Below are 12,088 nucleotides of genomic sequence, written 5' to 3'. Positions count from 1 at the left end.
GGGTAATTATTTCCAAATTTTTCCAATTTCAATGAACGAATATAATTAAAAATAATAAGATCTATATGTAACAAAAAAGAAAAACTATCAGCAGTTTTCCGAAAAATGGTATATTCGTATTTTTTTAAAAAATCCATGATAAGATAATCAACAACGTATAAAGAAAAAAAAATTGCAAGACAATACATAGTCATAGACAATACTTGTTTGATACAGAGTTATATCCAAAATATATTTTTGCCGCTATGGGTTGATCAGGCAATAGATTGCTATGGCGTAAATAAATTATAATTTCCACATTATTCTTTATCCTAGGTGGAGTATTCGACAAGGGCAGCGATGACCTGCAAACCGTCTTCAGATTGGCTGCAGCCGACGTGAATTCGGTGAGGAAGACATTGCCGCGGCACAAACTTCGAACGCAGATTGTGGAAGTGCCGCCGCAAGATGACCTCTCTGCAGCGTTGGGAGTTTGCCAAATGATGAAGGTTTGGCCAACGAATCTTGTATTTTTTTAGAAAATAAAGAACGTAGGAATATAAAAGAAACATAATAAAAAATAATAAAAGGTGCGGTTAAGTTTAAACCGTTTTCATGAGTGTACTACATAAGCATTCGAACTGAGCTTCAATAACTTGAGTATAATAAAAATTTGTGACGAAATTGAGTGGCCAACTTTTTATAGCTCTTACGAGATCTGCCTAATTTACATCTCGCTAATGCAGTCTTATTAATAAGCGGACGATGTATATACGTATAATATATAATATTATATTAATTATATAGATCAAAATGTGATTCCAATTGAAAATTAGCCTATCTCGGGCACTGCGGTGGGAAATAGATTAAATTAAAATGGAAATGGAAAAAAAATTTCACACTACTTCTTCCCTAAATTGCGTTGGAGTTTAACTCAGCTCACGAACCTGCCTTTGAGCAGTACTACCTATTATTATATTAACTTCATTTAAACAATATTATATTAACCACATTTGGCCAATATTATATTGTATTAATTACACCTACTCCCTGCTTATATTTTCACTGTACTTGTTTCACACATTTTCGATCTTCCGCGGTTTTTGAGAAAAACTTTTTTTAACGAAATTTATTATTTTGCATTTACACAAAACTATAAACTCTAAACTATAATTTACATATATCTGCAATAACCGTTTCATTGTTATATTGTGAAAATACAATACATACTGCAAATTGTATGTAACAGTTACAAACTGTTGGTGCATATTTTATGCCTATAATGGAAATATGTAGATAAAATGTCAATGCCCCGTTTTATGATCAAAACTAAATTTTATGTGTGCATAAGCTATTAAATTTGATATAACATATATTAATATTTATTTCTCATTGAATGTGTTTGTCATTCATCAAATTAAAAACTGACAAAGAGGGCTATTTATAGCAATATTTATGAGTTACGCGGTTTTTTATGGAATCTATTTTTTTTGTAAAACGGGGTATAGGTGTATATGCATTGGAACTTGAAGATTATTTGCAATTCTTCAAGTTCTCAGTGAATTTAATTCTGGATTTTTTTATTTGATCTAATAAATAGAATTATAGGCGTTAATATAAACTAGAAGTATTATTTATAAATTTATACGCCTTTTGTAATAATGTAAATTAATTTGGTTATACATAGCATTCAACATAATTTAGCACACACTAGATCAAATTATTTGAGAGTACTTACCAATAATCGTACATGTAAAAATTTGCCTTTAAATTCAAATCTTACTCACTCACAACATTTTATTTTAATTTATCATTATCAAATTTCTTTATAATTGATGTTATTGTTTAATAAAATATGATTTTGAATTATTTAATTAGAGTACGATATTATGATATTATGAAACTACATTATCATAATTAGTTAATTTTTTTATTATCAAGTTATGTAAGCATGGTTATCCATTCCTTAATCCCCATTAAAAAGATTTTTTTATGAATCGGAGCTTAAACATAAATTAATATCAAAGGGCAACAACAGGCGTAAAGAAGCGTATTACGTGAAAAATCGTATTAAGCATGAATATCTTAACGAAGCCCAACTTAGGGGCCGATTTTGCCGTAAAATAGACTAATGTTATGGCAAAGCTATTCTACGTGGTAGTTTTCATACAAAATCGTACTAAATACTGTCAAAATGCCGTATTTGCTGTAATATGTGCAGAATCGGCGATTCTATAAAGTAGGTAGTTCTCTTGAAAATGAGAGTGCGCTATGTTCTGAATAGATGGCTCATGTGTTTTCCAGGCAAATCATTTCAACTATTCAAAAAATCTGTTAAACTCATAAGAAAAAATTGATTCTGTTCCTCAAAAATTTGATGAAATAATAAAAGGGGTTCAAATATTTTTTATAGATGTATAAAATGTACTCAACCTAATTAATTTTTTTTAAAGCAAATGATATATAAATATTATTTCATATTTCAGTAAAAAAAACAAATTATCAGCCTAACATTATAATATATAATACTGACAATCAATAAATACATAATTTTTATTTTACACGTATAAAATTCCTCATTGAATGTTTTCTGAAGTCACATTTACTTATATAAAATACACCATTCAAAAATCATTATGCTTTTTGGTCAACTTTCTGCAACTTTTTTATATTTTGATGCAAGAGTTCACTGTACTGGCAAAATTATAATTTTTTATATAATTTATACGTTCAATTTTCATTATCATATTGGTTGTTGCTATTTAAAGTTAAGCATACAGCTTTTAATACTTGAAATCGACTCAACTCTTGGATATAAAGAAAAATCTCTCATAATTCATGTAGGATTTTCTACATTTTATAATTCATATTCAGTATAAAACTTTACACAGCTATATAGAAAATATATAGTTCATAGTAATTTAGTGGTACAAATTTCAATAAATAAAAAAATTGTAATCAATAAATTTCGTTTCATCATTCAATAATCACTTTTTATATTTGATTCTGAACAATTTGAGTAACATATTTTTCTATTTTTGCTAGAATGGTATAATGGGCATATTTGATGCAGCATCCGTGTCAACTTCATCTACAGTTTTGTCCATTTGTGACACAATGGAAATGCCTTTGATGACTGCTCGTTGGGACCCAGATCAGCGAAGACAGGCTTGTATGGTAAATGTTCATCCTCATCCTTCAGTTTTGGTGAAAGTTTTCGTAGACTTGGTCAGAGAGAAAGGATGGAAAACTTTTACCATATTGTATGAATCTGGATCATGGTTGCCGAGGATGGCGGATCTACTCAAATATTATGATAGAGATGGTAAATATCAAGTTGTAGTATCAATACTTTATTTTGCATTATTTCTCCATCTCAACACTAATCGACTAAATACCTCAATAGCAGACTCTAAAATTGTTTAAGTTGCTATAAATTGGCATGATGTCTTGATTCCACTATTTTTACCCCAGGTCATACAATAACTGTACGAGAACTTGATTTAGGGCTTAATGGTATCTACAGACCAGTTCTGAGAAGAGTTAAAAAATCTGGAGAAACAAATATGATCTTAGATTGTTCCATAGAAAAATTACCTGAAGTACTTATCCAAGCGCAACAGGTAAATTCATTTATTGTTGTATCATAAATTATGCGATTGATTATAATAATGATATTTATATATTTAGGTAGGATTAATGTCTGACCAACACCAATTTATAATTACTTCTTTAGATCTGCACACAATTGATTTAGAGCCTTTTCAACATGGAGGTACTAATATAACGGGTGTGAGAATTGTAGATCCTGATGATCCTGTTGTTAATTTCACTATTAGAAATTGGATGCTTCATGAAGAAAGAAGAGGTAAGTGTACTATATACACTAGTTTATGATGATGTGAAAATTACCAATAAATACATCATTGCTAACTTATGAGTTTTGACAAAATAACTTTTATCCAGGATATTTAATATAATGTATAAGCATACTTTTAATATGATTAATTATTAAAAATATTGTAGCCAAAATTTTGAAGGCATAAGTAGAAAATACATAGAAAACTATCACTTTGTGATAGAAAAATATTTTGAATTTTATGTATAACATCTTTTATACTTTTTGTAGGAAAATAGTATCCTGCTTTTGCAACTTTACAGGCAATATCTTTTTCATTTCATTTTATTTTATCCATCTGAACAATTTCTATTTTATTATTTCAATGATAAAAGAGCACGAGGATGTGAAAGTTTGATTGATTTTGTTGTAAAATGTTAGTGTAAAAATTGGTGAAAATAATAAAACAAAATTTTACAACTTACTAATCAAAATGTTAGAAGAGGGTTTGAAAGACAATTTAAAATTATTGTTTTGGTGTATCAATATTATTCTAATATTCACTCATATGTTTCTGATAAAATATATATTCTCTTTTAGGTAAAGTTTTGCCAGAATCATTAATGGCCAAGAATCTACGATCAGATGCTGCTCTTTTGTACGATTCGGTGATTCTGTTTACAGTTGGACTCAAACAGTTGAATAAATCTCTAACAATTACATCTAGACCTTTGGAATGTTTTATGTATGATGATGTCTGGGAAAAAGGATCTAATTTGATTACATACATGAAATTAGTGAGCAATTATTTATTACAAGATTGGCTTTTAACTTCATCAATCTTCATGCATATAATTAATTTGATTACCAATAATTTTTTGTATTTTATTCTCAATTTATTACTAATTTCAGAATCAAGCAATTGGTTTAACAAGAACCATAAAATTCGATCACGAAGGATTTCGGAAGGATTTCCTACTAGACGTAGTCGAATTAGGATCAGCCGGTCTGGTAAAAATAGGCAGTTGGAATTCTACTGAAGGACTTAATATTACTCGAGAATATGAAACACCATTAGAATATGGTGAAGATATTAGTTTGAGAAACAAATCATTCATTGTTCTTACAGCTATTGTAAGTAGTGTAATGAAATTTGAGCAAAAGTTTGTTGCAATGTTTATCATAATTGCCTCATTTTAGAGTCCTCCTTATGGTATGTTGAAAGATTCTAGTGTAAAATTAAATGGAAATGATCGATTTGAAGGATTTGGAATAGAATTGATTGATGAGCTATCTAAAATGCTTGGTTTCAACTATACTTTTCATATTCAAGAAGATGGGGTATATGGTTCTCTTAATAGACAAACTGGCGAGTGGAATGGCATGATGAAAGAACTACTGGAATATGTAAGTGTATTTACTTAAATTGCCATTATTTTTAACACTCTAAAGGAAAAGTTTGATATAGCCGAAAAATTTAATTTGCTAATTTCACATTTTCTCAATGTTTCAAATCATTCTGAATCGTTTGACACCAAAATTTGAAAAAAATGTATGAATTTTGGTAAAGAGCTATCTGACCATTTCTTTGATTTTTAAAGTAAAACTTTTTTAGGCGCGACTAGGGTGTAAATCCGTACAAATGCAACGGAAGTACGTTACGGCAGATAAGATAAGAGTCGAGTGCCAATGATTCGTCATTCGCTCTCGATGATATCATTCCTATACGGGTCGATTGTGATTAGTTGTCGTGTATGTGAATAGAGAGATCTGTCGTTGTATGCGTACCCGCATCAACTTTGTATGCGTACCGGAGTCAACGTTGTACGCGTACCGATATCAACAAGGAAATCGGCATAGATAAATAAACATTTTAAAGTTACATCGTAGTACAAATCTTGATTTAATGAAAAATTCCTGAATCAGAAGAATATTTTACCCGCAAATAATTATAATGAAAATAATAAAACAAATGCAGTATTTGCTCCGTGTATGGAACATAAGTTTATTGAAATAATTTCTATATTATTCGCAGAGTCTATAAATCTTTGAAGTTATCGAAATGGAAAATATTTTTAGGCAAAACAGATATTACAGCTTTTTAAAGAATAAGATTATATCGCCAGCGCAAAAGTAAAAAAAAAATATTATCAGTCAATGAATGCATGTTAATTTTAATTACATGAAGTTCTTCAAACACAATTATTACATGATAAGTAAAGTTGCGAAAACGATATTTGTTTAAGCGTTGTTTAACATAATCCACTGTGTGAACAAATATTATAGAAGTTATTAATCAGCAATTACTTCATTTCTCTAATGAAGATAATTACAATGACAAACCGATCATGTCATATTCGAAGTATGACTTTAATTACATTAATGTTTTTGAATATTATACATATTTTTAATGCTATTATAAATATGTAATTTATAGTTTATCACTATATAAATGTGTATAATGGTTGACGTATAATGGTACCCGCACTTTTTTTTTATTTTGGCTCATGCTTTTAACGAAAATCTTAAAATATTGACGACATTTTCAAAGAGTAGATATGAACACTAAAATGCAAATTGATATTTATGGAATCATTTTAACATTTTATTTTGTAGAGAGCTGATTTGGCGATAACAGATTTGACCGTCACATCTGATCGAGATAGTGCAGTAGATTTTACTATGCCTTTCATGAATTTAGGTAAATATTATTGAAGTGATATAAAACTGTTCTGATAAACCTTATAATATTTGTCAATGTTTTGTTTTTAAGGAATACAAATTCTATATAAGAAACCAAGACGAGAACCACCGTCACTCTTTTCCTTCATGTCACCATTTTCCAAAGAAGTGTGGCTCTATTTGGGTGCAGCTTACGTTGGCGTTTCATTATTATTTTTCATGTTAGGAAGATTATCGCCTGCAGAGTGGGAAAATCCATTTCCTTGTATTGAGGAACCTGCATTGCTATATAATCAATTTAGTTTGAAAAACTCGTTTTGGTTCACGATAGGATCTCTTCTGCAGCAAGGATCTGAAATTGCTCCAAGGTAAATAAGTAATGTAGAGAAACTGCATCAGCCAGTTAACAACTGATCATTCAATTTTTTTGAAATGCTTTCAAGAAACTAATATATGAATTGTCTTGCATCAGATAAATAGTAAAATATTTGTAATGCATGTCAAATTGCAATGGACGTTGCAAAAACTTTAGATTGTATTTACTGTTTACTCAAATCAGTTTTCATCAGTGCAAAATTAGTGATCTGATCCTGATATATTCAAAGCACATATAATATAACTTTAGGTGTTTTCATTCATATTTATTATATTTTATCATTTACCAGAGCTGCGTCTACAAGAATGGTGGCCAGTATTTGGTGGTTCTTTACCCTAATTATGGTATCTTCATACACTGCCAACTTAGCCGCTTTCTTAACAGTAGAATCCGTGTCTTCTCCAATTAATAGCGCAGAAGATTTAGCAAATCAGAAAACTATAAAATACGGTGCCAAACGCGATGGATCCACAATCAGTTTTTTTAAAGTAAGTGTCAAGAATATGATAACTAAATCATTGGATATCATGGTTTAAAAATGTATTATTGTTACAGGATGCAGAATATCCGACGTATCAGAAAATGTACCAATACATGATGGATAATCCCGATATGCTGACTTCCTCGAATCCCGAAGGAGTTGCTCGTGTGAAAAATGAGAATTATGCATTTCTCATGGAGTCAACTTCGATTGATTACATGGCTGAGAGGGAATGCGATATTACGGCAGTGGGAGGACTTCTAGATGATAAGGGATATGCAATCGCCATGAGAAAATGTATACAATTTATTAATATTTACCTGCTTATAATTTAACTATTCATAGAAAAAAATAATGCATGTGTATTTAAATAACATTGCCTTAAGGAAAGTTTCAAAATCTTACCGATATATGTAAATAAGCTACTGTGTTAATAAGAATTGGATTTAGCAATTTTTAATTTACCGAAGGAGAAGTTTGTTTTCTTCAAATAATCCGATTCGCTAATTTTATGTTTTCTCGACGTTTCAAGCCATTCTGAATCGAATGAGACCAAAATTGAAAAAAGTTTGTGTATGTGAACAGATATTTTGCCGTAAATCCACGTTTTTTTCAAAAACGGCTGGACCGATTTTAAAAATTTAAAAGCCATTCGATGTATCTGGATGAGGACTACCGTTTGTCAGTTTTGTGCAACAATCGGCCGAACCGATTCTTCATAAATCGCATAAAAGTGAAAAAAAATTGTTTACGTTTTAGCCTGCAATTCTAAATCGATTTTGAAAATTCAAAAACCGTTCGAAAGACATTGGTTAGGAATTGTGCTGGTTAGTTTTTGGTAGAGATCGGACGGGTCGTTTTCTTGTAATAAGGTGTTAAAATATTTTTTGTCGATTTTTATTATTATTTTTTTGACGGTAGATACCATAGTCTTCTAGATCATACTAAAATATTACGGCCCTACGACAACTCGTTTAGCTTTAAAAATTTGTCAAAGTTTGTTAAAATTAGTATGGTCTTTTTGGCATTTGCCAAAATTAGAACTTTCATCGACGTTTGCTCAAAAACGCCTGAAACGATTTCAGAAATTTAAAAACCATTTGATGAATCTCGATGAGAATTATCGTTTGGTGCGACGATCGGTCGAACCGTTTCTTTTTACTCTGGAAAAAAGTGTCGTTCGAAAGATATTAGTTGGGAATGATACTGATTAATTTTAGGTGAAAATCTACCAGGCCATTTTCTTGTAATTGTAATTAACTGTTGAAAAAAAAATTTAAGACGATTTTTATGAAACTTTTTTGGCGATATATATCATGGTCTTATAGAACTTATTAAAATATTACGGCTTTACGACAAGTAGTATAATTTTAAAAATTTATCAAAGTTTGAGAAAATGAGTAGCTTTTTTGACATTTGTTAATATTACAATTAGAGGATTTACTTGGTATAACGATAGTAGTACTTGGTCTTAATGAACATACTAAACCATTAAAATCCCGCGGAAACTGATTCAATCATAGAAATTGTTGATTTTTGAAAATTTGCTTCTAGAAAATACTCCGAGTAGACGTGTTCGTTCGTTTTCAATTAGTCGATTATTAACACACATCGGGAAGTTTATGTAACTTGACTCAAGGCAAAATACCAATACCAACTACTTTAAATTGTCTTAACAGAGAATTGAATTTTTTCTATCGAACCAGTAAGGAATAAATTTCCTAAATATTTTTCACGCAAATAAAAAAATGTAATTATGAAATTTTTAATGGCAGTATCTAAATATTCACTAGGTGTTAGAAAGAAATTTGATAATCTATTCTCAATAAATGGTACCACTTATCTAGATGTTTTCTTAAGTGATTTTCATTTGACTTCGAAACCATTCTGAAAAATATGTAGATATGGTCATCATAAAGTAATTAAAACTGTGTATTTTTTTTAGTTTCTCCATACAGAGATGCTCTTAGTACAGCCGTTCTTCGATTGCAGGAGCAAGGTAAACTTGCTGCAATGAAGATCAAGTGGTGGAAAGAAAAACGTGGTGGAGGTGCATGCTCTGTATGTTATACTCTTTCTTTGTTTTGTGTTCATAGCATTTAAAATAATATTTAATAATGAATATTAATGATCTACAAATATATTAGAGAAAAAAATCCATAATAGTAACATGTTTTACAAAAAAGCAGATGCCATGAGTTAACAAATTGTAGCGTAGGGAAATACATTATTGAGATAAGTTGTTTTGTGCCATTTTACTTGCATAAGTTTATAAGGCACAATGATTCGCACAAAAACAAATATTGATCAAATAATTTGTAGATTAAATATATGTTGTCTAGTAATTAGATTAACGTAGCCCAATAATTGATGTTGAAACTGTCAATGGCAACGATATCCTTACACAGTTTTAGTATTTCTATAATTTATTAGTAAATATGGATATTATTGATTGTAATTACTTTTTAAGAGTGGAGCAATGGATAAGGACAAAGCAGATGAACTTGGTCTACCTAATGTTGGTGGAGTTTTTGCAGTTTTAGTACTTGGAAGTATAGGAGCGTTTGTTGTAAATGTATTTGAGGGCCTGACTGATGCTATGAGGCGCGCCCGAAAACACAACGTAAGAATTTGTGAATTCAATATTTACTTTATCGTCGAATAGATTAACTATTAAGCTTGTTTCTATCCTTGTACTTCTTTATCATAATTATTGGGTAGATTCTGCCGCACAACAGACCAATGTTATGGCAAGGCCTTGTTACGCCCTAACTTCCATACATTATTCTACTAAATTATACTAAATACAGTCAAAATGTCATGTATTTATTGTGCGTTCAGGCGTTTTACATATAACCTGGAACGTCACTTGTATGTTATGAAGCTGAGTCAGAAAGACCATGTTATCTGAGACCGTTTTTTTTACATTTGTGCGGTTCCTAGGTTAGGTTTTCTACGTGACATCCTGAGAAAAACGCCTGACTGCACAGCTACCACATAGCTTTTGTCATTCTTTTGAACGAGTTATTATGAAAAGCAAACCATTGGTCTGTTATGTGGCAGAATTGGTCCATATATCATGATTACTTAGATTTACAAAAAAAGTTTAATTAAACAAATATTGATGCATATAAAGGGGGTCCCTGACCTTAACGTCAAGCTGACATAGGTTGATATTATTGATCTTAGCTGCCCCAAAAAAAAATTAGAAAAAAAAAATTACATTGTTTGAAATTCATGAGCATTAAGAGCAACTTAGACTTTTGGTAAAATTATGACCATTTTCTGGTTATAGAGGTCAACTTTCATTAATTTTGTTCATTTAAGCTTTAGAACCGTGACCGTAAATAACATTTCTAGGACAATAGTCAAAAATATTTTTTTTAAACCGGTTGACTTTTGAAGGGCCCTTTTTTTAAAAAAAGCACTAAAATGTGTTGGCAAATTCCTTGCTTTATATATATATCCGTCGCAGTTTTGCGTTTCAAAAATCTGTTGCACAAGTAATTTATTGAAAAAAGGACCATGAAGCGACAGAAATTATGAGTTATTATTTTAATAATATAATTCTATAATAATATAATTATAAATTATATAAATTATTGAATATCATACAGAAAACTTTCTTGATCAAAACTTTTGTTTTTTTTTTTAATTTTTCTCCGTTTTTTGCACGTTTCTCCATTTGATCCACAATTTTGACTTCACCTCGGCGGTAAAAAATATATTGGAATAAACCTATGTGTTACACCTAATACAGACTACTCTTTTATTTTGTGGATTCGTATTATTTAACAAGCGTTTAAAATAAATAATTGAAAATTGGTAGCAAAAAGAAATTATTACAAAGTTTAGATTTTAAGTATATCAACTCAAAATCCAATTAATTGTGATATTTTCCCCAGGTTTCTTTTAAAGAAGAAGTGAAGGCAGATTTTCGTTTCGTATTAAAGTGCAGTGGAAAAACGAAACCTGTTCGACACCGATCTTCATCTTCTAATTCGAGATCAGATTCCGACATGGAAGCCGATTCCATAGAGTCGATAGAATATCACAGCCCCAAAGGAAACGTTCGAGATCGACTGAATGCGTTGCCTTACGGTTTTTCTGTGGATAATGATAAGCTGCGGAACTAACAACTAACAATTTTGGTATGATTTATTATACATATATTATACTTATAATATAAGAATTTAGTAAAGACATTTTCACTTAGCTTTCTGTGATGAAAAGTGTTATCCATATGGAGTTTTGAAGTAAATTATGTGTACGCGCAATCATTTACTTATATAGAAATAAATTATTTATACTATTTATTGTTAAGGGCTTTTTAATATAGAGTAGAGCGGAGCTCAAAGGGCCGCGGGTAAAAAGGATAATCACCGATATCTAAAAAACAAGTAAAGTTAAGAATTTTTTATCAACAATATTTTAAGGTAGAGGGAAAAATGTATAACCAGCCATGAACTTGATTCTTACAACGTTGCTATCGGAAGATAAACGGCAATGTTTGAAAATCCATAACAAAAAATATTTTTCTTCGTTGTTAGTTCTTTTGGTTGGGAGCACTGTTGTTTAGTTTACAAGACCTTAATATATAACATTTAAGTATTTGTTATTGAATTGTTTCATAGGATGTACGTTAATTTTAGGTTAAATTCAACAGTTATTTTTCACAACCTCTATAGAAGTTCACACGTAGATGGGGTAAAAAGGACTATCTGAACCTATA

At 30.2% G+C, this 12,088-nt stretch overlaps 1 protein-coding gene across 1 annotated transcript; it reads left to right on the top strand.

The window, feature by feature from the left end:
* The first annotated feature begins 424 nt into the window (after nucleotides 1-424).
* LOC113388172 (glutamate receptor ionotropic, kainate 3-like) lies at nucleotides 425-11,492 on the top strand. Its single transcript, XM_026625574.1, has 14 exons — nucleotides 425-488; nucleotides 3,025-3,304; nucleotides 3,454-3,602; nucleotides 3,670-3,847; nucleotides 4,418-4,614; nucleotides 4,730-4,951; nucleotides 5,018-5,224; nucleotides 6,434-6,518; nucleotides 6,591-6,867; nucleotides 7,165-7,363; nucleotides 7,431-7,653; nucleotides 9,302-9,417; nucleotides 9,827-9,979; nucleotides 11,262-11,492. Exons 1-14 carry the CDS (start codon nucleotides 480-482, stop codon nucleotides 11,490-11,492), a joined length of 2,526 nt encoding a protein of 841 aa, XP_026481359.1. The 5' UTR covers nucleotides 425-479.
* Nucleotides 11,493-12,088: the final 596 nt, after the last annotated feature.

This window comes from Ctenocephalides felis, unplaced genomic scaffold (assembly GCF_003426905.1).
Source record: "Ctenocephalides felis isolate EL2017-DRISC unplaced genomic scaffold, ASM342690v1 CF-g0.4_SCAFFOLD_03572, whole genome shotgun sequence".
Taxonomy (NCBI): Eukaryota; Metazoa; Arthropoda; class Insecta; order Siphonaptera; family Pulicidae; genus Ctenocephalides; species Ctenocephalides felis.
The sequence above is the reverse complement of the archived record's forward strand: the minus strand, read 5'-3'. Positions and strand labels throughout refer to the sequence as shown.